General features: G+C 65.7%; 1 protein-coding gene across 1 annotated transcript in view; it reads right to left on the bottom strand.

Annotated features, from left to right (window-relative positions):
- Positions 1 to 7,940, bottom strand: part of LOC120394823 (tenascin-X-like) — a 50,178-nt gene extending 42,238 nt beyond the window's left edge. The window contains exons 1-5 of the mRNA XM_039518972.1: positions 7,892 to 7,940; positions 3,511 to 3,862; positions 3,140 to 3,195; positions 600 to 712; positions 101 to 254 (exon numbers count right to left, since the gene is read on the bottom strand). Coding sequence (XP_039374906.1) covers positions 101 to 254; positions 600 to 712; positions 3,140 to 3,195; positions 3,511 to 3,862; positions 7,892 to 7,940 — 724 coding nt within the window. The remainder of the gene's footprint in view (positions 1 to 100; positions 255 to 599; positions 713 to 3,139; positions 3,196 to 3,510; positions 3,863 to 7,891) is intronic.
- Positions 7,941 to 28,000: the final 20,060 nt, after the last annotated feature.

The raw sequence follows: 28,000 nt of genomic DNA, 5'->3' as shown, positions 1-28,000 counted from the left end.
CACAGGGCCCTCCTCCCAGAGAGTCCCCCACTAACACCTCCCCTGGGCTCCCATCCCAGCCCCCAAACCTCCGGCCCCCCGGCAACCTCCCCCCACCTACGGGTGCGGACGCTCTGGGTGGCGGGGGGCCCGAGGCGCTGGGCTCGCTGGGCCCGGACGGTGACGCTGAACTCCTGGCCAGGGCCCAGCCCCGAGCGCTCGAAGGACGTGGCCGAGCCGGGCAGCTGCAGGGACACGGCCCCCTCGGGGTCACCCTGGGGGGAGAGAAACGGGGTCAGGGACTGGGGGACCCGGCCCCCCCACCCTCTCAGGCCCCTCCCCCTCCCAGGCCTCCAAACCACAGGCCCACGGCGCCGCTGGGGGTCACACGGGGTCAGGGGATGGGGGAGCCCTGGCCTCTGTCTGCACCCCCCCACCCATGCACCCCGACCCCCTCCTGACCCCCCCACCTTCTTTCCAATGCCCCCTCCCAGAAGTGAGGCTCCCCAGGGTGGGGGCCAGGGGTCACACACCCTCCTCCCCCACTGACATCCCAGATGCGGGCCCAGCCCCCCTGCAGGGGGCAGGGGATGATTGACACCCCCCTGGCACCCCATTACCGTGGGAACGAGGTGAATTTCATATCCATCCACGTGGATCTTGGGGCGAGTCCATTGCAGGCGGAAGGAGCCCTCGTCCCGGCGCCCCACGCGCAGTGTCACGGCCGGGATCTCTGCGGGGGGACAAGGGTGAGTGCCCCGAACCCCCCCAGCCGGCCAGACCCCCGCCCTGGGGCTGACACCCCCTAGAGAGGACAGGCCCCTGCCCCATTCCCCACCCCCCTGAGCCAGCCAGTCCCTGCCCTGGGGCTGGATCAGAGCTGGCGCCCCCTAGAGGGGACAGGCCCCTGCCCCATTCCCCACGCCCCGGAGCCAGCCAGTCCCTGCCCTGGGGCTGGATGGGAGCTGGCGTCCCCCAGAGGGGAAAGGCTCCTGCCCCATTCCCTGCCCCCCGAACCAGCCAGTGCCCGCCCTGGGGCCGGATCAGAGCTGGCGCCCCCTAGAGGGGACAGGCCCCTGCCCCATTCCCCGCCCCCCCGAGCCAGCCGCCCCCTGCCCCCACTCCACAGAGGGAAAAGGCCCCGTGTCCCGGTCCCCGCCCAGGGCCTCCCCTCTGCGTCCAGCCAGGGCCTTTGATCTCTGTCCCGTCCGGGCGGGGATGGAAAGCAAACACCGTGGGGAACAAGGGCGGCTCAGATCCCTGCCCCCCGGCACCGCGCCCCCGGCCGGGATGAATGGGGCCGATTCTAGAGGGGAACCGGAGACGGAGGGGGCACAGTGCCAAGGCTGATCTTGGCCAGCCCGGCTGTGAGGCGGGCGGCTCCTAACAGGGGGTCTCTGTGTCCTGGGACGGGACGTCCCAAGCAAGGGGGCCCCAGCTCCCATATACATCTGGGGAGAGCTCCCCCCGCCTTGGCCGTGGGTCAGGAGAGGATTAGGCAGCACAAAGGCCCTTCAGCTCGGTGCCCAGCACTGCCCCACATGGGGGGGGCAAGGACGGCCCCCACCCACACCCCACCACAGGGATGGATGCCCAGGGATGTGGGGACCAGCCACAGAGGAGCATTGTGGGTAGGGTGGCTGGGGGACCCAGGGCATTGTGGGTAGGGTGGCTGGGGGACCCAGGGCATTGTGGGTAGGGTGGCCGGGGTGGTCCAGGGCATTGTGGGTAGCATGGCTGGGGTGCCCAGGGCACTGTGGGTAGGGTGGCTGGGGTGGTCCAGGGCATTGTGGGTAGGGCAGTTGGGGCGGCCCAGGGCATTGTGGATAGGATGGCCGGGGTACCCAGGGCACTGTGGGTAGGGCGGTTGGGGCGGCCCAGGGCACTGTGGGTAGGGTGGTTGGGGCAGTCCAGGGCATTGTGGGTAGGGCAGTTGGGGCCCCCAGGGCAGGGGGGATAGGGTGGCCGGCGCGGCCAAGGGCATGGTGGGTAGGGCGGTTGGGGCGGCCCAGGGCACTGTGGGTAGGGTGGCCGGGGCGGCCAAGGGCATTGTGGGTAGGGCGGTTGGGGCGGCCCAGGGCACTTTGGGTAGGGCGGTTGGGGCGGCCCAGGGCACTGTGGGTAGGGCGGTTGGGGCGGCCCAGGGCACTGTGGGTAGGGCGGCCGGGGCGGCCCAGGGCACTGTGGGTAGGGTGGCCGGGGTACCCAGGGCACTGTGGGTAGGGTGGTTGGGGCGGCCCAGGGCACTGTTTGTAGGGTGGCCGGAGCGGCCAAGGGCATTGTGGGTAGGGCGGTTGGGGCAGCCCAGGGCACTGTGGGTAGGGCGGTTGGGGCAGTCCAGGGCATTGTGGATAGGATGGCCGGGGTACCCAGGGCATTGTGGGTAGGGCAGTTGGGGCACCCAGGGCACTGTTTATAGGGTGGCCGGAGCGGCCAAGGGCATTGTGGGTAGGGCGGTTGGGGCGGCCCAGGGCACTGTGGGTAGGGCGGTTGGGGCGGCCAAGGGCACTGTGGGTAGGGTGGCCGGGGCGGCCAAGGGCATTGTGGGTAGGGCGGTTGGGGCGGCCCAGGGCACTGTGGGTAGGGCGGTTGGGGCGGCCCAGGGCACTCCCATGCCCCGGCGGTCGCTGGGGCACTGTGGGCTGGCTGCAGTCAGGGCACTGTGGGTAGGGTGGCAGGCGCCCAGGGCACTGTTTGTAGGGTGGCGAGCGCCAAGGGCATTGTGGGTAGGCGGTGGGGGCGGCCCAGGGCACTGTGGGTAGGGCGGTTGGGGCGGCCCAGGGCACTGTGGGTAGGGCGGTTGGGGCGGCCCAGGGCACTGTGGGTAGGGTGGCCGGGGTATCCAGGGCACTGTGGGTAGGGTGGTTGGGGCAGTCCAGGGCATTGTGGGTAGGGTGGCTGGGCGGCCCAGGGCATTGTGGGTAGGGCAGTTGGGGCGGCCCAGGGCACTGTTTATAGGATGGCCGGAGCGGCCAAGGGCATTGTGGGTAGGGCGGTTGGGGCGGCCCAGGGCATTGTGGGTAGGGGTGGCCGGCGGCCCAGGCATTGTGGGTAGGGTGGTTGGGGCTGCCCAGGGCAGTGTGGGTAGGGCGGTTGGGGCGGCCCAGGGCATTGTGGGTAGGGCGGTTGGGGCGGCCCAGGGCATTGTGGGTGGCCGTACCTATGGTGCAGTCCTCGCCGGCGTGCCGCCGCAGAGGCTCTGGGTGTCCGTCTGGCCTGCGGCGGGGAGGGAGGAGGCGGATGGGGTGAAACTGCAACCTGCCTGCAGCCCACCAGGGGCGCCACCTGCCTGCCCCGGCCCCGCCCCCACCCGGCCCCGCCCATTGGCACCTTCCTCACTCCACCCCTTTTGACACCCTCCCTGCTCCTCTGGCCCCGCCTCTGCCTGTTGCTCCTCCCACTGCTCCCCTTCAGGTCCCCACCCTGCTATGGCCCCGCCCCTCCCACACCCGGCCCCTCCCCTCAGCCCCCAGTCTCACCTGTGCCGGCCTGGGCGCCGGCGGCGCGGGGGCAGCAGCCCTGGCCCCACACTGCTCCCGCAGCGCCTGGACCTGGGCCTCCAGCGCCCAGCCGGGCCAGCGCCTCCCGCAGGGCCCGCGCCCCCTCGCAGTCGCAGGCCGGGGCAGGTTGATGCGGTGGGTGAAGACCACCTGCTCGTCCCCCTCCAGCGTGTGCTCGTAGAGCCGGGGGGGCTGCAGCTGGCTGGGGGGGGCCAGTGCCTCCTGCGGGGACTCGGGCCCCTCACCCGCCCCCCGGCGGACGCTGTAGATGTGGGAGAAGATGGTGGCGTTGGCGGGGGCCCGGCGGGGGGAGGCCCCTGCACCAGCAGCCGCAGCGACAGCAGCAGCCAGGGCCCCATGGCGTGGCCGGAGGGGGCGCAGACCTGGGGGGGGGGAGGCAGTTAGTGACGGGGGCACAGAGACCCCCAGGGACCCCCAAAGAGCCCCCACGAGACCCTTCCCCTCCAGCGCCCAATTCAAACTCAGGCCAGAAATCAACCGCACAGGCCCACAAACAAACCACAACCGAAATCCAGTCCTGGGACCCCCCAACACCGAGACAGCCCCCCCAGCCACCCCCCAGCTCCTGGGACCCCAACACCAAGACAGCCCCCAGCTACCCCCAGCTCCTGGGACCCCAGCACCGAGACAGCCCCCAGCCACCCCCAGCCCTGGGACCCCAGCACCGAGACAGCCCCCAGCCACCCCCAGCTCCTGGGACCCCCAACACCGAGACAGCCCCCAGCCACCCCCAGCTCCTGGGACCCCGGCACCGAGACAGCCCCCAGCTACCCCCAGCTCCTGGGACCCCAGCACCGAGACAGCCCCCCCAGCTACCCCCCAGCTCCGGGGTCCCCCCAGCACCGAGACAGCCCCCCCCAGCTACCCCCCAGCTCCTGGGACCCCCGGCACCAAGACAGCCCCCAGCCACCCCCAGCCCTGGGACCCCAGCACCGAGACAGCCCCCAGCCACCCCCAGCCCCTGGGACCCCAGCACCGAGACAGCCCCCAGCCACCCCCAGCTCCTGGGACCCCAGCACCGAGACAGCCCCAGCTACCCCCAGCTCCTGGGACCCCCAGCACCAAGACAGCCCCAGCTACCCCCAGCTCCTGGGACCCCAGCACCAAGACAGCCCCCAGCCACCCCAGCCCCTGGGACCCCAGCACCGAGACAGCCCCCAGCCACCCCAGCCCTGGGACCCCCAGCACCGAGACAGCCCCCAGCCACCCCAGCTCCTGGGACCCCAGCACCGAGACAGCCCCCAGCCACCCCCAGCTCCTGGGACCCCAGCACCGAGACAGCCCCCAGCCACCCCCAGCTCCTGGGACCCCAGCACCGAGACAGCCCCCAGCCACCCCAGCCCCTGGGACCCCCAGCACCGAGACAGCCCCAGCCACCCCCAGCCCCTGGGACCCCAGCACCGAGACAGCCCCCAGCCACCCCCAGCCCCTGGGACCCCAGCACCGAGACAGCCCCCAGCCACCCCAGCCCCTGACCCCGACCCCAGCCGAGACAGCCCCCAGCCATCCCCCAGCCCCTGGGACCCCAGGCCCGAGACAGACCGCCCCATCTCCCCCTCCCCACGGTCCGGAGGCAGGTGCTGCGGCAGACAGGCCCGGTGGGGCCGGGGCTGTGGGGGGACCCCAGGCCGGCCGGACGGAGCTGCAGGGCTGTGGGGCAGGTGCGGGACCCCATCGCCTCCTGCGACAACCCGGATTCATGCTGCAAAAATGTGCCTGGAGCTGGGCCGGGGAACGGGGCCAAAGGCCGGAGTTTGGCAGGGAGCCGGGGGGAGCCGGGAGCAGGAGCTACGAGCCGGGGTAGCCGAGAGTGCAGACACGTCCCACGCTGGGACGGAGCAGGCGTGGGGGGCCCGGCCATGTCCCAGCCCCCGGGTCCCCGGCCCCGTCTCCCCCCAAGTCCCAGCCAGACTAAGCCCTGTCCTGCCTGTGAGATCCCAGCCCCCGGGAACCCCGCGATTAAGAAATAGCTGGTTTAAGACAAGTCTGGACTCCTGGGAGAGGCGCGGGTGGGGTGTGGGGCTGGGACCCAGGACTCCTGGGTTCTAGTGCCATTCTGTGCCTCAGTTTCCCCTCCCATAAGCAGAATCCTGTTGGCCAGGCTGTGGGGTTTCTGCGGCCGAGCCGGTGGCCGTTCCTGAGCTCTGCACAAACCCCTGCGGCTTGTTATTTTCACAGCTGTGGTCCCAGATCCTCCCAGCTTTCCAATAACCACTCGGACTTCCCCTGGGCTCCCCCGGGGGCTGCTGATTCTTGGTCCTCGTACATCCCTCACTGCTCCTTTCATGTCTCTGTGGCCGCCAGACACAGGGAGAGAACCCAGGAGTCCTGGCTCCCAGCCCCGCATCTCTAACCCGCCAACCCCCACTCCCCTCCCAGAGCAAGGGAGAGAACCCAGGAGTCCTGGCTCCCAGCCCCCCCTGCTCTAACCCACCAGCCCCACTCCTCCCAGAGCCGGGAGAGAACCCAGGAGTCCTGGCTCCCAGCCCCTGCTCTAACCCACCAGCCCCCACTCCCCTCCCAGAGCTGGGTAGAGAACCCAGGAGTCCTGGCTCCCAGCCCCGCATCTCTAACCCGCCAACCCCCACTCCCCTCCCAGAGCAAGGGAGAGAACCCAGGAGTCCTGGCTCCCAGCCCCCCCTGCTCTAACCCACCAGCCCCCACTCCCCTCCCAGAGCCGGGGAGAGAACCCAGGAGTCCTGGCTCCCAGCCCCCCCTGCTCTAACCCACCAGCCCCCACTCCCCTCCCAGAGCTGGGTAGAGAACCCAGGAGTCCTGGCTCCCAGCCCCCCCTGCGCTAACCCACCAGCCCCCACTCCTCCCAGAGCCGGGAGAGACCCCAGGTGTCCTGGCTCCCAGCCCCCTGCTCTAACCCACCAGCCCCCACTCCCCCCCCAGAGCTGGGAAAGAACCCAGGAGTCCTGGCTCTCAGCCCCCCAGCTCTAACCCACCAGCCCCCACTCCCCTCCCAGAGCCGGGGAGAGAACCCAGGAGTCCGGACTCCCAGTCCCTCCGCCCACTCCGACCCCACTCTCCACCCAGACTCAGGGGGTTGCTGTGCTGGGGGGTCCCAGCCCTGCCCCGGGTCTCCTCCCTCCTGCAGCCCCCTGGTGGCCTGGGGGAGCAGCTGGGGGGCAGACTGGGGGTGATGTGGGGTGCGCGGCCCTGGCAGCACCGGGAGCAGATCCCAGCCTGGCTCCCGCCCCGGCAAGTATCTGACAGCCGGGAAAATTCCTGCGTGAAGAGATAAGGTCCCACCCAGATCCCAGCCTGGCCTGGCTGCGCGGGCGGGAGATGGGGGTTGGGGGACTGGCTGGCTCAGGGGGGCGGGAATGGGGCAGGGGCCTGTCCCCTCTATGGGGTGCTGGCTCCCACCCGGCCCCAGGGCAGGGACTGGCTGGCTCAGGGGGGCGGGGAATGGGGCCGGGCCTGGCCCCACTGGGGGGCGCCGGCTCCCCCCGGCCCCAGGGCAGGGACTGGCTCGGGGGGGCGGGCGTGGGGGGACACAGGGCCTTTCCCGGTGGGGACCAGCACTTGTCACCATCGGCCCCCCCCCCCCGTGTCTTTGGCCTCCCGGACGGGTCTCTATTCATCTGTGGGACCCACAAACGCACCTGCCTGGACACCCTCCTGCCCCCCAACCCCGACACACACAGGCCTCTGTCCTCCCTCCCGCAGCTCCCTTCCCCAGGGCTCTGGCTCCCCCCACACTCCCTACCACGCTCCGTTCCCCACCCCAATATTCTCACCCCCCAATCCACCGACAGGACTGTGCTGGGACTGGAGGGGCATCAGGCCAGAGGGAGGGGGCACCAGCAGTGGGGGCTACAGGGGTGGGGGAGGTTCAGGAGTTTGTTGTGGTGGGGCACCATGGGGGTTGCTGGGGACGAGCCCCCCAGCACCTGCCTTTGTTCAGGGGGTGGGGTGACGGGGGTGGAGGTGGGTCAGTGCTGGGAGTGGAGGCGGGGTTACCAATGGGTCATTCCCGGTGGCACCCAGCCCCCCAACTTCATCATGTAGCACAGGCCCCCTCAATGCCCCCCTTCGCCCTTCCTCCATCACTGGATCCAGCCGTCTCCCTCCTCCATCCCTCCCTCCCTCCATCCTCCATCCATCCCTCCATCCCTCCCTGCACCCCTCCTCATTCCCTCCATCCTCCATCCCTCCTCACTCCCTCCATCACTGGATCCAGCCGTCTCCCTCCTCCCTCCCTCCCTCCATCCTCCATCCATCCCTCCCTGCATCCCTCCTCATTCCCTCCATCCTCCATCCCTGCCTGCATCCCTCTTCATTCCCTCCATCACTGGATCCAGCCATCTCCATCCCTTCATCCATCCACCCCTAACTCCATCCTCCATCCTTCCCTATCTCCTTTCTCCATCCATCCCTACCTCTCTTCAGCCTCCCTTCTATCCATTCCTCCTCCATCCCTATCTCCATCCTTCCCTATCTCCTTCCTCCATCCCTCCCTCCATTCTCCATCCATCCCTACCTCCCTTCATCCTTCCTTCTATCCATCCCTCCTTCCATCCATCCCTGCATCCATCCCTAACTCCATCCTCCATCCCTGCCTGCATCCCTCCTCACTCCCTCCATCACTGGATCCAGCCATCTCCATCCCTTCATCCATCCACCCCTAACTCCATCCTCCATCCTTCCCTATCTCCTTTCTCCATCCATCCCTACCTCTCTTCACCCTCCATCCTTCCTTCTATCCATTCCTCCATCCATCCCTCCATCCATCCCTAACTCCATCCTCTATCCATTCCTCCATCCACCACTATCTCCTTCCTCCATCCTCCCTCCATCCTTATCTCCATCCTTACCTCTCTTCATCCTCCATCCCTCCCTCCATTCTCCATCCCTCGCTACCTCCCTTCATCCTTCCTTCTATCCATCTCTCGGTCCATCCCTCCCTCCGTCCCGCATCCTCCACCCAGCCCTCTACCCACCCATCTCTCTGTGTCCACCTCCCGCCACCCCGCCGCTCTCCGTCCATCCACTCCCCCCCCCCCCAGCTGCTGCGGGGCCCGGGGAGCCTCTCGCTCGGGCACTTTCCAAACTCCCTGCAAGCCCCCCCCCCGCCCATCTGCGATCCCAGCCCCTCCCCGCCCCACCTGCTGCCCGCTCGGTGCCCGGCCCGTGGGGCCCTACCTGGGAGCGGGGCGGCGGCTGCAGGGGAGAAGCTGCTGCTCCGGGCTGGGGGCTCCGCTGCGCTCCGGGGTCTCTGCGCTGCGCTCCGGGCTGGAGGCTCCGCGCTGCGCTGCGCTCCCGGGTCTCTGCGCTGCGCTCCGGGCTGGGGGCTCCGCGCTCCGGGCTCTGCGCCTGGGGTCTCTGCGCTGCGCTCCGGGCTGGGGCTCCGCTGCGCTCCTGGTCTGTCCGCGCTGCGCTGCGCTCGGGACTGTGCGCGCCGCTCCCTGCGCCCGGGGCCGGGCCGGGCCGGGCTGGGCGGCGGGGCGGAGGCGGGGGCCGCTCACTTTCACACACCCGGTTCGTCCTCGCTCCCTGCCCTGCGGGGGTGATGTCATGGCCGGGCCGGGTCAGCGACCGCCCGAACCCGCCCCGCCCCGCCCGGCCCGGGACCTCCCCGCCCCCCCGCCTGGGCTCGCTGGGCCCAGCCCGGACAGGGGCTGGGGGGAGACGTGACCCCGGCCAGGCGGCTCCAGGCCCTCCCCTCCCCCAGCACAAGTGGGTCCAATACGAGCCATGTCGGCCCCCACCAGGTCTCTCCAATACCCTGGGACCAGCCACGCAGAGCAGCCCCTCCCCACCTGGGACACCTGCCCCAGGCCTTTCCCCACCTCTCGGTCCGGCGGGGCACCAGGCTCAGTCCCCGGGGCACAGCCCAGCCCAGGCTGGGGGCTGGGCACAGCTGGATCGGGGCCTGGGGGCAGGGCACAGCTGGATCGGGGCCGGGGAGGGCACAGCTGGATCGGGGCCGGGGGGGGAGGGCACAGCAGGATCCGGGCCGGGGGGGGAGGGCACAGCTGGATCGGGGCCGGTGCCCCCTGGGGTGACCCCGGCCTGGCAGAGCCGGGATGGACGCAGGCTTCAGCCATTTCAGCCCTCGGCCGACTGACCAGAACAGCCTGGGCCCAGGGAGCCGACACCGCTGGGAAAACGTCTGTGCCAGGACCCCCCACGGCAACCCACAGCCCCCTCCACTCGCTGGCATCAGCTTTGCTGCCAGCCACAGTTCAACGGTCGGGAGTGAGGGGCACCTGGGCTGGCAGGGCTGCGGGTCGGGAGTGAGGGGCACCGGCAGGGCTGGGGGGGCAGGGCTGAGATGATTGTCAAGAAGGGACGGGTTGGGGTACGGAGCATGTGTCGCAAGCCAAAAGCTGCTCCTCAGTGTGGTGCTCGGAGGCTTGTGCTCTGGGGGCAGGGTGGGGGCTCAGCAGGGGTGTCAGGCTGGGGGCTCGGCAGGGGTGTCAGGCTGGGGCCTGGCAGGGGTGTCAGGCTGTGGTGGGGCTCGGCAGGGTGTCAGGCTGGGGCTCGGCAGGGGTGTCAGGCTGGGGGCCTCGGCAGGGGTGTCAGGCTGTGGTGGGGGGCTCGGCAGGGGGTGTCAGGCTGGGGGGGGCTTGGCAGGGGGTGTCAGGCTGGGGGGGCTCGGCAGGGGGACCAGACTGCAGGGAGCCCTGTTGCTGTAGGAGGCTAAGGGGCTCCATGCTCCACCCCAGAGGCAGCCGCAGTTTAATAACAGGGTTGTGGTGGGGGCTGGGAGGCCAGACTCTCCTCCAGCCCCCCCCATGGGGCGCCCCCCCGGGAGGGCTGAAAGGCCCCAGTGATGCCGCGGCCGCGCCGTATCCCGGCCCCGGTGCCAGGGGTTCCCGGAATGTGGCCGCGGCTCCGCGGCGTTTGCTTTGGCTGGGCCGGGCAGACACAGGGGCTCTGTGCAGCGGGGTGGCCCGGGGCCAAAGGCAGCAGGGGGGGCCTGGGGCAGCGAGTGAGGGAAGGACGCAGTGAGGGGAGGACGAGAGGGACGGGGACGAGGCTGCCTGGGAAACCCGCCGTGGGGCCCAGATACAGTGTGAGACCCTCGTGTCCCAGACCTCCTGCTCCTGGGCTCCGGACGGCCCCGGGACGACCCCCATCCAGGTGCCAGGGGCCCCTCAGGGCATCCCCTTGCTCCGGTCCCCCCGGGGTCGCAGGCCCAGATGGAGCAGCCCCCTCCCCTGATCTCCAGCCTGCAGCGACTCTCCCCCAGTGTAACACAGGAGGGTTTATTGAGAGTTGAACCCAGCACAGGAAACTCTCCGGGTCTCAGGCCTGGCCTCCCTCAGCCCAGCACATCCCAGTCCCCCTGCAGCCAGGTGGGCTCTGCCTGCTCCCCCCCTCCAGCCCAGAGCCCCCCTGCTTCCCAGCTGGGCCTCCGATACCCCCGGCCCCAGGCTCCCTCTGTCCATTGGCTTCTCTCCAGGGAAACAGGGTGGCCTGGTGTGACGAACTGGGAATGTTCTTAACATTTTCTCTGAATACCGTGTTGGTGCCTCAGTGTCCCCTCTGCAGTTCTTAATATCCGGGTGGTGGGATCAGGGTGTGTGATTGCTGCAGAGCAAGGGGCCAGTGCACCTAAATGCCTGACACTCTGTCTCCTAGCACTGACGGCCTGGGCCCCTCCCCTGCAAAGGTGCCAACTGAAGGTGTTGGAGACACAGAGGTCAGGTGACCCCCTGGCCCGGGAAAGGAGCTGAGCAGAGGAGGAGGGGCTGGAGGGGGTGTCAGTTTGGAGCTGGCTGGGGATGAGGAGTGAGGGCAGACGGGGTCTGGCTCACTGCCCCCCAGAATGGACCCGGCCGAGGGGTCCCGTTCTCTGTACCTACAAGCTCTGGTTTAGACCCTGTTCCTGCCATCGAATAAACCTCTGTGTTACTGGCTGGCTGAGAGTCACGTCTGACTGCGAAGTGGGGGGGCAGGACCCTCTGGCCCCCCCAGGACCCCGCTGGGGCGGACTCGCTGTGGGAAGCGCACGGAGGGGCAGGGGATGCTGAATGCTCCAAGGAGAGACCCAGGAGGTGAAGCCGTGGGAGCTTCTTGCCCTGCAGACAGGCTGCTCCAAGGGAGAGGAGGCTCCCCAGAGTCCTGCCTGGCTTGGTGGGGAGCAGCTCCAGAGCATCGCCCGGGGACTCCGTGACAACTGGTGGCAGCGGTGGGATGTCCTGCACCCCGTGAATGGCGCTTCTTGCAGTGAGTGACTGGGGAGCAGTAAAACAAAGGAGGGATGATGAGGACCAGGCCTGCTGAAGGCTCAGAGAGGGACGGTTTCAGGGGGTGGTTAACCTCTGGGAGTGTGTGACCAGTGAGAAGGACTGTTGGAGGAACGGGGTCCCCCTGAGGGCTGCAGGGAGCAGTCTCGGGGCGGAGGAGCTGCCGCTCGACCCTGGGAGAGAGAAGGATTTTGCAGTAGCCGGGTTCCCCTGGGGATTGCAGGAGCCGTCCCAGGGGCGGAGGAGTCTGCAGCTCGACCCTGGCAAAGAGGTGGTGACACGAGAAGGGCTGCACACCAGGGGTTCTTCCTGGAGCCATGGGGGAGCCAGGAGCACCCAGGCCTGTGAGTCCAGAGCCACTTGGGAGCGGTGCAGTGATGGCCTGTCACCATCTCCTTGAGAAGGACATTGTGATCCTGTGCACAGAGAGGGTTACGCATGGGGAAGTTCACCCAGGCCCAGTTAATCGTGCGGTTGGAGGAGGAGAACTGCTCTGAGGAGCAGATTCCTGACCCAGATGGGGCTACAAGAGGCTCTGGGAGCAGCTGGAGCAGCAGCCAGGCATCCTCGGGAGTCTGGTCCCCAGCCAGACGAGGGTCTTCACGCTCGGGTTCCCCATCAGGGGATCGGAGACGGATGGGATGGGAGCAGAGCCCGAGAGAGCGAGAGGACCGTGAGCGAGAGCGAGAGCCTGAGGAAAAGCTGCAGGAGAAGCAGCAGCAGCCTGGACTGGCGATGGTGGGGCCGAGAGACATAGGGGGCTGCCCAGGGGTCAGTGGGGAGACCTGCCTGGGGTGGTGAGACCCTGGGACAGAGAGAACAGGGGTGGTGCAGCTGCAGATGCTGAGGGACTGTGGGACCTGGGTGAAGGTCCCCGGGGTGAAGCCCCTCGCCCTGCCTATGGCCCGGATCCCTGTGCAGCCCCAGGAGGGGTCGGGCGAGCTGGTCGTTGGGGTTCTCCAGGATATCGGCTGGGGGGCCCTGCTGGGGGTGACTGTGTCTCTTTGGGACAGGATCCAGGCCCTGCTCCGGTAACGGCCGAGGGTTTGAATTCGAATCCAGGGAACCAATTGGCTGGGATGGAAATGGTCAGTGAAAATGCAAATGACCTGGCTGGCAGGGGGGAGGGGCTGCTGGGCTCAGGATACCTGCCTACCTGTAACCAGACCCCTGGGGCTGAGTGGGAGGGAGAGATGCTCCCCGCCCACCTGCACACCGGAGAGGGGCTCACGCTGGCTCTGATGCTGTGACCAGAGCAGAGAGCTCGCTGCCTGCCCCCACTGGGACAGCCAGGGCAGCGCTGAGCACGGGGGGAGCTGAGACCCCAGCTGAGTGGGGGGACACCCAGGCAGGGCAGGTCGGCTGCCAACCAGGTTTGCCTGGTCCAGACGTGCTGCTGGGAAGTGATTACACAGCAGGGAGGGAGCTACCAGGGACAGGGCTCAGGGGGGCTGTGACCCCAGGCCCAGCCAGCGAGAGGGAGCAGGTCCCACTCCCTGCCCCAGCAGCTGAATCCCAGACCGAGCTGCGGAGGGTCCCTCCTTGGAGAAGCTGAGGGGACTTGCTGGCCCCAGCGCTGCAAACCCCCTTGGGGAAGGCTGCAGGGACAGAGTCCTGCGGGAGAAGGGATCCCTGTGCCGGGAATGGGCTCCCCAAGGGGAAGGAGAACTGGGGGGATCGGGAGGCAGCTGGTGGGGCCCCAGGAATCCACAGGGTTCTTCCCTCTCGAGCTGCTGGATGGGAGGAGAGTGAGGGGGCCCCTGGACCTGGAAGGGGAGGATTGGGAGGAGAAGGGGGCAGACCCCCTGGGGGATCTCTCCCCTGAGGTGGGAGCCAATCTCCCCATCAGGTGTTCCCCGTTCAGAGTCACTGGGGAAGCAGCCCAGAACCTGGAGAGAGAGGTCAAGGACCTGCTGGCTTTAGATGGGATCCAGCCATTCAACAGCCCATGGGCCTCACCCGTGGGGCTGGCCCCCAAGGGAGACAGGATGATCTGGTTCTGTGGGGACCATCGGAAGCGTGAAGCCATCGCGGTGTCCGATGCCGACCCCCTGCCTAGGCCTGGGGAGAGTCTAGACAAGCTGAGGGGGATGGAGAACCTGGCCCTGGCGTACGATGACATGGGCATCTCTAGCCAGACCTGGGAGGAACAGGTGTCCCAGGTGAGGAGGGGGCTGAGCTGCCGCAAGGAGGTGGGACTGACGGTAACAGCTGGACAGTGCACGGTGGGGACGGCAGAGGGGGTGTATCTGGGCCACAAGGTGGGGAGCGGCTGCCCAAGCCCCGAGCTGGCCAAGGCCAAGATGGGGGCTCTTAACCAAGGGAGCCCGAATCGCAGCCCAGGGCGCTGGGAGAAGACCCCGGCCCAGTTTGAACCCCAGGGGTATTGGGGGGGCAAAAGGGTTCGGGCCACATAAACCTTCCCCCAGGCGGCCTGCGAGTGCCACCGAGCCCACCCAGCCTAAGGGAGGGCGTGAGACTGGACTGTCCTGGTGTAACTCACCCCAAGGAATGGGGGGGATGCTGGGGCATCCCTGGGAACGTGGGTGGGTTCGAACTGCCCCAGGTCACTGGCTGGAGTGACCCCGCTCAGTTCGGTCTCGAAGGGGGGAGAGATGTGACGAACTGGGAATGTTCTTAATGTTTGCTCTGAATACTGTGTGGGTGCCTCAGTTTCCCCTCTGCAGCTCTTAATATCTAGGTGGTGGATCAGGGGGTGTGATTGCTGCAGAGGAAGGGGCCAGTGCACCTAAATGCCTGACACTCTGTCTCCTGGCAACTGACGGCCTGGGCCCCCCCTCTGCAAAGGTGCCAACTGAACGTGCTGGAGACAAAGAGATCAGGTGACCCCCTGGCCCGGGAAAGGAGCTGAGCAGAGGAGGGGGTGGAGGGGGTTTCAGTCTGGAGCTGGCTGGGGACGAGGAGTGAGGGCAGACGTGGGGGTCTGGCTCACTGCCCCCAGAATGGACCCGGCCGAGGGGTCCGGTTCGCGGTACCTACAAGCTCTGTGTTAGCCCCTGTTCCTGTCATCGAATAAACCTCTGTGTCCCCGGCTGGCTGAGAGTCACGTCTGACTGCGCAGTGGGGGGGCAGGACCCTGTGGCCCCCCCAGGACCCCGCTGGGGCGGACTCGCTGGGGGAAGCGCACGGAGGGGCAGGGGAGGCTGAATGCTCCAAGGTCAGACCCAGGAGGTGAAGCCGTGTGAGCTTCTTGCCCTGCAGACAGGCTGCTCCGAGGGAGAGGAGGCTCCCAGAGTCCTGCCTGGATTGGTGGGGAGCAGCTCCAGAGCAGCGCCCAGGGACTCCGTGATATCTGGGTCTCCTCTCAGCCCCCCCTCTGGCTGGAGCCGGCTGGTCAGGTCACCGGGGTCCTCTCCCCGCAGCCCATTGTCCCCCACTGGCCACAACCATCTGTGACTCCTGAGCTGGGGGCGGGGGGGGGGGTCTCCTGGTCACCAGTCGCTGTGGTGCCCCATCTCCGGGCCATTGTCTGGGATCCCGGCTGCCAGGCGAGGTCACACCTGGTCCCCTGCACCAACAACCCCCCACACACACACACACGTCATTACACATGCGGGGAAACTGAGGCACACACCCTATTCCTGCAAAACAGTAAGAAAATCCCCCCCTTTGTCACACCTCGTAAGGTGTCACCTGAGCAGAGACCCCCAGCGTGGGTGCAGAGGTATAAAAACAAACCCACTGAAGCGGCCGTGACCCCCCCGCCCCACACACGCGTCGCCTTGGCCGGGGAGAATCGGGGGCTGGGCTGGGGGGAGGCATTTGGGGGGCTCGAAGGGAGTGACCTGAGTTGCCTTAAACCAGTGGGGGGGGGCAGAGTCTCTGGGAGATCAGTGGGGACAGGCCAGGGGCAGGGAAGAGAGGTCAGAGCCGCCCCCTCCCCCGCTCCCCAGGTCGGGACTCGGGTCCAGCTGGGCTGGCGGCTGCCGGACGTGCAGCGGGCTGAGATCATGGATAAAAACACGTTAACGAGCCCCCCGGGCGGGGGAGACTGTGAGAAAGTACAAGGATCAGTCTCTGCCTCAACACAGCTGGGGGGGAGCCCAGGGCTGGGCTGGCAGGGGCTGCGGGTCGGGAGTGAGGGGCACCGGCAGAGCTGGGGGGCCCAGGGCTGGGCTAGCAGGGGCTGCGGGTCAGGAGTGAGGGGCATCGGCCGAGCTGGGGGGGCAGGGCTGAGCTGGCAGGGGCTGCGGGTCGGGAGTGAGGGGCATCGGCCGAGCTGGGGGGGCAGGGCTGAGCTGGCAGGGGCTGCAGGTCGGGAGTGAGGGGCATTGGCCGAGCTGGGGGGGCAGGGCTGGGCTGGCAGGGGCTGCGGGTCGGGAGTGAGGGGCATCGGCTGAGCTGGGTGGGGCAGGGCTGGGCTAGCAGGGGCTGCGGGACGGGAGTGAGGGGCACCGGCCGAGCGGGGGGGGGCTGTGGGGCACCTGGGCGCTGGATGGGGGGAACCTGCCCTGGGATCTCCCCCTTCTCTGGGTTCCAGCAGGCTCCCAAGCCCCGGGGCGCCCTCTACAGGCTGAGAGGGGACAGGACCCTAAGGTCAAGTCAGGTAACGCATCTGCCACCTAGAACCTGCTCTGCCTATGGGACCCCATCCCCCAAGCTCCCCCCCCACCCTGACCCCCCAGCCCCCCTCCCCTCCCAGAGCTGGGGAGAGAACCCAGGAGTCCTGGCTCCCAGCCCCCCCTGCTCTAACCACCAGCCCCCACTCCCCTGTCAGTGCCGGGGAGAGAATCCAGGAGTCCGGGCTCCCTGTCTGATTAAATCAGAGGAGGGAACAGAAGAAATCTGTCCCAATGATTTAATAATTCTTAGTTTGACAGGACTCGGCAGATTCCCAGCAGCAAGGCCGGACTGGGCCAGCGTCCCACGGGGGGGGGGGGGGGGGTGGGGGCGGGAGCCCCGTGGCTCATTAGTATCCGCATCGTCCCCATGCTGCAGATGGAGAAACTGAGGCAGGACCGGAGGCTGTGCCAGGCCCCTGCCGCTCCCCTCCGCTGCCCAGCCCAGCAGGGACTGAGCCAGAGTCACCTCACAGTTTCCTGGCTCTTCGTCTGAGACACCGAAACGCTTGGAAATAGGCACCCGGCTCCGGCCATCGCCCCTGACTCCAGCAGCACAAACAAGAGGCAACTCAGGCAGCCGTGGGCCCACGCGCCAGCACCCGGCCAGGCAGCCTAGAGGGAATAGACCCAGGAGTCCTGGCTCCCAGTCCCCCCTGCCCCCACTCCCCTCCCAGAGCCGGGAGAGAACCCAGGAGTCCTGGCTCCCAGCCCCCCCTGCTCTAACCCACCAGCCCCCACTCCCCCTGTTCTGTCGCGGGCCGGGGCCGGAAGGGGGTCAGGGCGGAAGGGAAGTTTCCGCACTTGTTTACCCATCCTCCGGCGGTCGCCAGGGCAACCAAACATCTGCATCACGCTACAGATGTTGGAGCATCCAGATGCCATAGCAGAACGATGAGGCAACGCGGCCGGCGGGGGCTCGGGGAGCAGCCGGGGTATGCGGGCAGAGACAGACCCCCCCACACTGCCGGGGCACCCTTCAGGCCAGCGCACAGCCCCCCCCCCCCGCTGGGGCTGTCTGTGTGATGAGCCTTGCTGAACAGTGTGACACACAAAACACAGGTGCCCCTGACTCCCGACCCGCAGCCCCCTGCCAGCCCAGCCCTGCCCCCCCAGCTCTGCCGGTGCCCCTCACTCCCGACCCACTTCCCCTGCCAGCCCAGCCCTGCCTCCCCCAGCTCTGCCGGTGCCCCTCACTCCCCACCTGCAGCCCCCTGCTAGCCCAGCCCAGCCCCACCCAGCTGTGCCGGTGCCCCTCACTCCCGACCCGCAGCCCTGCCAGCCCAGCCCTGCCCCAGCTCTGCCGGTGCCCCTCACTCCCGACCCGCAGCCCCTGCCAGCCCAGCCCAGCCCCCAGCTCTGCCGGTGCCCTCACTCCCGACCCGCAGCCCCTGCCAGCCCAGCCCTGCCCCAGCTCTGCCGGTGCCCTCACTCCCGACCCGCAGCCCCTGCCAGCCCAGCCCTACCCCCCCCACCTCTGCCAGGGCCCCTCCCACCCCACCCGCAGCCCCGGCTAGCCCAGCGGTGGGCTCCCACACACACACACAGTGCCCCATCGCTGTGCAGGGGAGTGAGGGCGGGGGTGACTCAGGGCGAGCGAGGAAACAAACACAATAATAAAACCTCGTCCCGCCCAGGCCCTGGCCCCGACCCCGGGGCTGGCGCAGGCCCTGGCAGTGCGGCGCCGTCAGTAGCTCTGGGCTGAGGCATCCGCCGGCTCCTGGCTCAGTGGTCCCGCTGGAGGGGGGGAGGGGGGTCAGATTTTCCATTGTCTTGTCCCATGAGAGGGGCGGGGGGTGTCGTGCCGTCGGCCCCCAGGTCTGGTTTAGTCATTGACGGGGAACAGGGTGAGGTCAGCTCCGGGGGGATGGAACAGAAAAACAAGGGAAGAGGCAGTGAAAGAAAGAGCGAAGGAAGGAAAAAGAAGGAAGGAGGAAGCAGGAGCCAGCGCCAGGCTGCGGGGATGGAGCAAGGAGGGAAGAAGAAAGAAGGGAAGGAAGTGGGAAGCTGGCCCCAGGCTGGAGGTCGGAGGAAGGAAGGAGGGACGGAGGAAGGAAGGAAGGAGGGAAGGAGGGAGGGAAGGAAAGAAGGAAGGAAGGTGGGAAGGAGGAAGGAAGGAGGGAGGGAAGGAAGGAAGGAAGGAGGGAGGGAAGGAAGGAGGGACGGAGGAAGGAAGGAAGGAAGGAAGGAGGAGGGAGGGAAGGAGGGAAGGAGGAAGGAAGAAGGGAAGGAAGGAAGGAAGAAGGGAAGGAAGGAAGAAGGGAGGGAAGGAGGGAGGGAAGGAAGGAGGGAAGAAGGGAGGGAAGGAAGGAAGGAGGGAGGGAAGAAGGAGGGAGGAGGAGGAGGAAGGAAGGAAGGAGGAGGAAGGAGGAAGGAGGAAGGAGGGAGGAAGGAGGAAGGAAGGAGGAGGAAGGAGGAAGGGAAGGAAGGAGGAAGGAGGAAGGAAGGAAGGGAGGAAGGAAGGAAGGAGGAAGGAGGAAGGAAGAAAGGAAGGAAGGAGGAGGGAAGGAGGAAGGAAGGAAGGAAGGAGGAGGGAAGGAGGAAGGAAGAAGGAAGGAAGGAAGGAAGGAGGAGGAAGGAAGGAAGGAGGGAGGGAAGGAAGGAGGGAAGGAAGGAGGGAGGGAAGGGAGGAAGGAAGGAGGAGGAAGGAAGGAGGAAGGAAGAAGGAAGGAGGAGGGAAGGAAGGAGGAGGAAGGGAGGAAGGAAGGAGGAGGGAAGGAGGAAGGAAGGAGGAGGAGGAAGGAAGGAAGAAGGAGGGAAGGAGGAAGGAAGGAGGGAGGAAGGAAGGAAGGAAGGAAGGAAGGAGGGAGGGACGGAGGGAAGGAAGGAGGGAGGGAAGGAAGGAGGGTAGGAGGGAGGGAAGGAAGGAAGGAGGGAGGGAAGGAGGAAGGAAGGAGGGAGGGAAGGAAGGAGGGACGGAAGGAAGGAAGGAGGAAGGAAGGAAGGAAGGAAGGAAGGAAGGAGGAAGGAGGAAGGAAGAAGGGAGGAAGGAAGGAAGAAGGGAGGGAAGGAGGAAGGAAGAAGGGAAGGAAGGAAGGAAGGAGGGAGGGAAGGAAGGAAGGAGGAGGGAAGGAAGGAGGGAAGGAGAAGGAGGAAGGAGGAGGGGAGGAAGGAAGGAGGAAGGAAGAAGGGAAGGAAGGAAGGAAGGAGGAGGGAGGAAGGAAGGAGGAGGGAAGGAGGAAGAAAAGAAGGGAGGAGGGAAGGAAGTAAGGAAGGAAGGAAGGAAAGGAGGGAAGGAAGGAAGAAGGAGGGAAGGAGGAAGGAAGGAAGAAGGGAGGGAAGGAAGGAAGGAAGGAAGGAAGGAGGGAGGGAAGGAGGAAGGAAGGAGGGAGGGAGGGAAGGAAGGAAGGAAGGAGGGAGGGAAGGAAGGAGGGAAGGAGGAGGGAAGGAAGGAGGAAGGAAGGAGGGAGGAGGAGGAAGGAGGAAGGGGAAGGAAGAAGGAAGGAGGAAGGAAGGAAGGAGGGAGGGAAGGAAGGAAGGAAGGAGGGAAGGAGGAAGGAAGGAACGAGGGAAGGAAGGAAGGAAGGAGGAAGGAAGTAGGGAGGGAAGGAAGGAAGTAAGGAGGGAGGGAAGGAGGAAGGAAGGAAGGAAGGAAGGAAGGAGGAGGGAAGGAAGGAAGGAGGAGGGGAAGGAGGGAAGGAGGGAGGAGGAAGGGAAGGGAGGAAGGAAGAAGGGAAGGAGGGAGGGAAGGAAGGAGGGAGGGAAGGAAGGAGGGAAGGAGGGAGGGAGGAAGGGAAGGGAGGAGGGAAGGAGGGAAGGAAGGAAGAAGGAGGGAAGGAAGGAAGGAACGAGGAGGGAAGGGAAGGAAGGAGGGAGGAAGGAAGGAAGGAAGGAGGAAGGAAGGAAGGAGGGAGGAAGGGAAGGGGGGAAGGAAGAAGGGAAGGAGGGAGGGAAGGAAGGAGGGAGGGAAGGAGGGAAGGAAGGAAGGAGGAAGGGAAGGAAGGAGGGAGGGAAGGAGGGAAGGAAGGAAGGAAGAAGGGAAGGAGGGAGGGAAGGAAGGAGGGAGGGAAGGAGGGAGGGAAGGAAGGAGGAAGGGAAGGAAGGAGGGAGGGAAGGAGGGAGGGAAGGAAGGAGGAAGGGAAGGGAGGAAGGAAGGAGGGAGGGAAGGAAGGAGGGAGGGATGTATTCTTAACACAGTATCTTGCCGGTGAGTTACAGAAGCCGGGGCTGGATGAATGGACTATAAGGCGGATGGAAAGCTGGCTAGATCATTGGGGTCAGCAGTTAGTGATCAACGGCTCCATGGCAGCTGGTATCAAGCGGAGCCCCAAGGGTCGGTGCTGGGGCCGGTTTTGTTCAATATCTTCATTAACGATCTGGAGGATGGTGTGAGCTGCACCCTCAGCAAGTTTGCAGATGACACTAAACTGGGAGGAGTGGTAGATACGCTGGAGGGTAGGGATAGGATACAGAGGGACCTAGACACATTAGAGGACTGGGCCAAAAGAAACCTGATGAGATTCAACAAGGACAAGTGCAGAGTCCCGCACGTAGGACGGCAGAATCCCAGGCACTGCTACAGACTAGGGACCGAATGGCTGGGCAGCAGTTCTGCAGAAAAGGACCTCGGGGTTACGGTGGACGAAAAGCTGAATATGAGTCAGCAGTGTGCCCTTGTTGCCAAGAAGGCTAATGGCATTTTGGGTTGTATAAGTAGGGGCATTGCCAGCAGATCGAGGGACGTGATCATTCCCCTCTACTCAGCACTGGTGAGGCCTCATCTGGAGACGTGTCCAGTTTTGGGCCCCACACTACAAGAAGGATGTGGATAAACTGGAGAGAGTCCAGCGGAGGCAACAAAAATGCTTAGGGGGCTGGAGCACATGACTTATGAGGAGAGGTTGAGGGTGTCACGGACTCACAGATGGTGCCCACTCATGGCCCCGTGCGGTCCGTGGGGGGTGCCCCTTTCAGTGCGACAGCCCTTCTCGGGGGGCCACTCTCTCTCGGGGTCAGGCCCCTCCACCTCCTGGAGCCGCACCTCCCTGAGCCTCAGCACGTCTGTCTCTGCCGTGGGCCCCCTCAGGGAGTCCCCTCGCTCTGGGCCCCCCAGGCCTCCTCACCCCCGAAGGAGATGATGCCCCCCCACCCTGTTCTCTAGCCCGGAGCGACTCTCCCCCAGCGTAACACAGGAGGTTTATTAAGGGTTGAACCCAGCTGTGACGGAGCGATTCTGGCGGGACCCAACTGAGGTGCCAAATCAGGACCAATTGCTCAAACAGGGCAGTTACAGCCCTAGGCTGGGGTTTTTCCACCTCTAAGGCAAACCAAACCAGCCCGACAAAAAGGACTTTGGTCTCACCCCACTGGCTAACCACAAGTCACACGAGCAATTTCCTTAGACACTCCAGTCTCCCAGTATCACCACCAGTGCACTCGTCCTGGGGATAAATGGTTATGAAAACCAACACCCCAATAAAAGAAAAAGGTTCCCTCGATCCCAAAGGACCAAGCCCCAGACCCAGGTCAATATACACATCAGATCTTACCCACAAATCACGCTGTTGCCAATCCTTTAGAATCTAAAATCTAAAGGTTTATTTACAAAGGGAAAAAGGTAGAGATGAGAGGTAGAATTGGTTAAATGGAATCAATTCCATACAGTGATGGCAAAGGTCTTAGTTCAGGCTTGCAGCAGTGCTGGAGTAAACTGCAGGTTTAGATTAAGTCTCTGGAACATCCCCCGCTGGGATGGGTCCTCAGTCCCTGGTGTAAAGCTTCAGTTTGTAGCAAAGTCCCTCCAGAGGTCAGAAGCAGGATTGAAGACAAGATGGAGATGAGGCATCAGCCTGATATAGACTTTTCCAGGTGTAAGAATCTCTTTGTTCTCACTGTGGAAATTTACAGCAAGATGGAGTCTGCAGTCACATGGGCCAGTCCCTGCACTTTGCTGAGTCACAAGGCGTGTCTGCCTTCTCTCCATGGGTCAATTGTGTAGCTGATGGTCCTTAATGGGCCATCAAGCAGGCTAGGCAGAGCTAACACCAGCTTGTCTGGGAGGCTTCCCCCAGAAGCACAGCACAAACTTGAAATACAGACAGCACAGAGCCAACATTCATAACTTCAACTAAAAATGATACAGACATACAGACAGCATAATTATAACCAGCAACCCATAACCTGGTCTTAGACACCTTAGATGACCCCCTTTATCTAAGATTTGGTGCCACTGCAGGACCTTGGTTGCAACCCATGTTCTATATGGTCCCCATTTATATCAATAACGTCACACCAGCACAGGAAACTCTCCGGCCTCAGGCCTGGCCTCCCTCAGCCCAGCACATCCCAGTCCCTCTGCAGCCAGGGGGGCTCTGCCTGCTCCCCCCCTCCAGCCCCGAGCCCCCCTGCTTCCCAGCTGGGCCTCCGATACCCCTGGCCCCAAGCCCCCTCTGTCCATTGGCTTCTCTCCAGGGAAACAGGGTCGTAAATGGAAGGCCTGGGTCTCCTCTCCTCTCAGCCCCCCCTGGCCCCTCTGGCTGGAGCCGGCTGGTCAAGTCGTGGGTCCTCTCCCCACAGCCCATTGTCCCCCACTGGCCAGAACCGGCTGCGACTCCTGAGCCAGGTGTCTGGGTCCCCAGGGCCCCAGTCGCTGGGGTCTCCATCCTCCAGGCCCTCGGCCGGGGTCCCGAGTTCCTGGGTCCCAACAAACTCCCTCTCCCCTTCCCTGGTTAAACCAGTAACACCCGGGGACACTGAGTCCCAGCCCCTGCATGCAACCCACTGGGAAACACAGAAAAACCAAGAACCCCCCCACTTCGTCATAGAGGGAACTGGGATTGTTTAGTCTGCAGAAGAGAAGAATGAGGGGGGATTTGATAGCTGCTTTCAGCTACCTGAAAGGGGGATCCAAAGAGGATGGATCTAGACTGTTCTCAGTGGTGGCAGATGACAGAACAAGGAGCAATGGGCTCAAGTTGCAGCGGGGGGGGTCTCGGCTGGATATTAGGAAACACCGTCTGTCACGGAGTGTGGGGGAGTCCGGCCCTGCACCCCTCTTCCTGGGCTCCCAGTGACTCTCCGCCAGCCAGTAAAACAGAGGGTTTATTGAACAACCGGAACACAGGATACGGCCCAGCTTGTGTTCAGAGCCAGGACCCCTCAATCTGGCCTTTCTGGGGGTTCAGGGTGCTTGGATCCCAGCCTAGGATCCCCTGAAAACCCACCACCCAGTTCCCCAACCGAAGACTGACCCCACCCTCCCCCTCCGCCCCTTTTCTTTGTCCAGCTCCTGGGCCGAGGTGTCACCTCCCCTCCCCCAGGCCAGGCTCATGTTACAGCTGCATACCTGTCTCTGCCTACCACGCACACAGACAGTCCCTGCTTCTTCACACCTCTCCCCCCTCCGAGACTGAACTGAGCGGGGTCACTGCCCAGTGACCCGGGGAAGTTCGGGGCCCCCTCTCCGGGACAGCGCGTCCGCTATCAGGTTGGCGCTTCCCTTCACGTGGACCACGTCCATGTCATAGTCCTGCAGGAGCAGGCTCCACCTCAGGAGCCTGGCGTTGGCTCCTTTCATCTGGTGCAGCCAGGTCAGGGGAGAGTGGTCGGTGTACCCGGTGAAGTGGCGCCCAAAGAGATATGGCTCCAGTTTCTTCAGGGCCCACCCCATGGCCAGGCATTCCTTCTCGATGGCCGCGTAGTTCTGCTCCTGGGGTAGCAACTTCTTGCTCAGGTACACGATGGGGTGTCTGTCCCCCTTTTCATCCTCCTGCATCAACACCGCCCCCAGGCCCATATCTGAGGCGTCGGTGAACACCATAAAGGGTTTGTCAAAGTCTGGGTTTGCCAGAACTGGGCCTCTGAGCAGAGCCTCCTTCAGCGCCTGGAGAGCCTGCTGGCACCGCTCGGTCCAGACCACCTTGTCTGGCTTCCCCTTCTTGCACAGCTCAGTGATGGGGGCGGCTATGGCGCTAAAGTGGGGCACGAACCTCCGATAGTACCCCGCCATCCCAATAAAGGCCTGGACCTGCTTTTTGGTCTGGGGAGCGGGCCAGTCTCTGATCGCCTCCACCTTGGCTGGTTCCGGCTTTAGGCAGCCGCTCCCCACCCGATGGCCCAGGTAAGATACCTCAGCCATCCCCACCTTGCACTTCTCAGCCTTTACGGTTAGCCCAGCCTCCCGGAGTCGGTCCAGCACTCGTCTAACCTGGAACACGTGGTCCTCCCAGGTTTGGCTAAAGACGCAGATGTCGTCAATATACGCCACAGCAAAACTCTCCATCCCCTTCAGCAGCTGATCCACCAGGCGCTGGAAGGTGGCCGGCGCTCCCTTGAGGCCGAAGGGCAGGGTCAGAAACTCATAGAGCCCCAGGGGGGTGATGAAGGCCGATTTCAGCCTGGCATCTGCGTCCAGCGGCACTTGCCAGTAGCCCTTTGTAAGATCCATGGTGGTGAGGTACCGAGCGCCTCCCAGCTTGTCCAGGAGCTCGTCAGGCCTGGGCATGGGGTAGGCATCAGATACGGTGATGGCATTGAGCTTTTGATAGTCCACACAGAACCGGATCGACCCGTCCTTCTTGGGGACCAGCACCACTGGGGAGGCCCAGGGGCTGGCGGACGGCTGGATCACCCCCAAGGCCAGCATGTCCCTGACCTCCCTTTCTAGGTCTTGGGCCATTTTCCCGGTGACCCGAAAAGGGGAACATCTTATAGGGGGGTGTGACCCGCTCTCCACCCGGTGGACAGTCACATTAGTGCGCCCAGGCTGGTTGGAAAACAGCTGTCGGTACAGTTGCAGCACCCCTCTGATCTCAGCTTGCTGGGCCGGGGTCAGCTGATCCGAGAGGGGAATCGCCGCCAGGGGGGAACCAGCCTTTGTCCCTGGGAATAGATCCACTAGAGGGTCATCCCCCGGCTCCTCCCAGTGCCCACACACGGCCAGCACCATATTCCCTCGGTCATAATATGGCTTCATCATATTCACATGGTACACGCGGCGGTGATGAGCCCGGTTCGACTGCTCCACCACACTATTTCACTAGGAGGGTGGTGAAGCACTGGAATGGGTTCCCTAGGGAGGGGGTGGAATCTCCTTCCTTAGAGGTTTTTAAGGGCCGGCTTGACACAGCCCTGGCTGGGATGATTTAGTTGGGGTTGGTCCTGCTTTGAGCAGGGGTTGGACTAGGCGGATAAGGGAGATCTGGGGCTGAGGGGTCCAGGGGTCTGACCTGGGAGGTGAGGGAGATCTGGGGCTGAGGGACCCAGGGGTCTGACTTGGGGGGTGAGGGAGATCTGGGGCGGAGGGACCCAGGGGGCTGACCGGGGGGGTGAGGGAGATCTGGGGCTGAGGGACTCAGGGGTGTGAGCTGGGGGGTGAGGGAGATCTGGGGCTGAGGGACTCAGGGGTGTGAGCTGGGGTGAGGGAGATCTGGGGCTGAAGGGTCCAGGGGCTGACCTGGGGGTGAGGGAGATCTGGGGCTGAGGGGTCCAGGGGCTGAGCTGGGGTGAGGGAGATCTGGGGCTGAGGGACTCAGGGGTGTGAGCTGGGGTGAGGGAGATCTGGGGCTGAGGGACTCAGGGGTGTGAGCTGTGGGGTGAGGGAGATCTGTGGCTGAGGGACTCAGGGGTGTGAGCTGGGGGGTGAGGGAGATCTGGGGCTGAGGGACCCAGGGGTCTGAGCTGGGGGGTGAGGGAGATCTGGGGCTGAGGGGTCCAGGGGGCAGATGGGGGCTGGGTGGGGATGCCTGGTTGGGAGCAGCCGGGCAGGGGTCTGGTATCAGGAGTGTGGGGGTCCGGGCCCTGGACCCCCAATTCCTGCGATTCCCCCCGACTCTCAGCCAGCCAGGAATGCAGGAGGGGTATTAGCCGACCGGCCCCAGGCCCAGGCAGGGCTTGTGGGTACAACCCGGACCCCCAGCGGGGTCCGGGGGGGGGGGGGGAGCCCAGACCCCAGTTCTGGCTTCCCACTGTTTCCCCAGCCAGCTCCAAACTGACCCCCCCATTCCCACCCCCCCCCGAGCCAGCCAGTCCCTGCCCTGGGGCCGGGGGGAGCTGGCACCCCCCAGAGGGGTCAGGCCCCTGCCCCATTTCCCGCCCCCCCGAGCCAGCCAGTCCCCGCCCTGGGGTCTGATGGGAGCCGCGCCCCAGAGGACAGGCCCCTGCCCCATTCCCCGCCCGAGCCAGCCAGTCCCCGCCTGGGGTCTGATGGGAGCAGCGCCCCAGAGGTCAGGCCCTGCCCCATTCCCTGCCCCTGGAGCCTGCCAGTCCCTGCCCTGGCGCCGGGGGGAGCGGGCACCCCCCAGAGGGGTCAGGCCCCTGCCCCATTTCCCGCCCCCCCGAGCCAGCCAGTCCCCGCCCTGGGGTCTGATGGGAGCCGGCGCCCCAGAGGACAGGCCCCTGCCCCACTCCCGAGCCAGCCAGTCCCTGCCCTGGGGTCTGATGGGAGCCGGCGCCCCAGAGGACAGGCCCCTGCCCCACTCCCCGCCCCCCCGAGCCAGCCAGTCCCCGCCCTGGGGTCTGATGGGAGCCGGTGCCCCCCGGAGGGGACAGGTCCCAGCTTTGGGTCCCTGCAGGGGTCGCTGGGTGGAAATTCAGCCCTTCCCCCTCCAGCCCCCCCCCGAGGGCTCGTCCCGCCTGGAAGCACAGGCTGTACCGGGCCGGGGGCCGGCGGGCGGCCTGGCAGCCCCAGGGCCCCTGGAACGGCCGGCCGGACGGACGGAGGCGGCGGGGGGGGAACGTGACTCACGCTTGGCCCACACCCCACGGTCACTCCCTCCTTGTTGTTGTTTCTCTAATGACACGGAAGAATTCGGCTGGCTCCGAACCCAGCCCGAGCCTGGGACGAGGCAGCCAGGACTCCTGGGTCCTACCCTGGTGTGGGGGCTGGGAGCCAGGACTCCTGGGTCCTACCCTGGTGTGGGGGCTGGGAGCCAGGACTCCTGGGTCCTACCCTGGTGTGGGGGCTGGGAGCCAGGACTCCTGGGTTCTACCCTGGCGGGGGGCTGGGAGCCAGGACTCTTGGATTCTACCCTGGGCGGGGGGCTGGGAGCCCGGACTCCTAGGTTCTACCCTGGTGGGAGGGCTGGGAGCCAGGACTCCTGGGTTCTACCCTGGTGTGGGGGCTGGGAGCCAGGACTCCTGGGTTCTACCCTGGTGGGGGGGCTGGGAGCCAGGACTCCTGGGTTCTACCCTGGTGGAGGGGCTGGGAGCCAGGACTCCTGGGTTCTACCCTGGTGGTGGAGGGGGGCTGGGAGCCAGGACTCCTGGTACCCGGGTGGGGGGCTGGGAGCCAGGACTCCTGGTTCTACCCGGGTGGAGGGGGGCTGGGAGCCAGGACTCCTGGGTTCTACCCTGGCGGGGGGCTGGGAGCCAGGACTCTTGGTTTCTACCCTGGCCGGGGGGCTGGAAGCCAGGACTCCTGGGTTCTACCCTGGCCGGGGGCTGGGAGCCAGGACTCCTGGGTTCTACCCTGGTTGGGGGCTGGGAGCCAGGACTCCTGGGTTCTACCCTGGTGGTGGAGAGCGGCAGGGCGCCAGGACTCCTGGGTTCTACCCTGGTTGGGGGCTGGGAGTCAGGACTCCTGGGTTCTACCCTGGGGGCTGGGAGCCAGGACTCTTGGGTTCTACCCTGGTGGGGTGGGAGTCAGGACTCCTGGGTTCTACCCTGGTGGGGGGGGGCTGGGAGCCAGGACTCCTGGTACCCTGGTGGGGGGCTGGGAGCCAGGACTCCTGGTTCTACCCTGGTGGTGGAGCGGGGCTGGGAGCCAGGACTCCTG

This window comes from Mauremys reevesii, unplaced genomic scaffold (assembly GCF_016161935.1).
Source record: "Mauremys reevesii isolate NIE-2019 unplaced genomic scaffold, ASM1616193v1 Contig8, whole genome shotgun sequence".
NCBI classification, from domain to species: Eukaryota; Metazoa; Chordata; order Testudines; family Geoemydidae; genus Mauremys; species Mauremys reevesii.
This window is presented reverse-complemented; position numbering and strand designations above follow the sequence as displayed.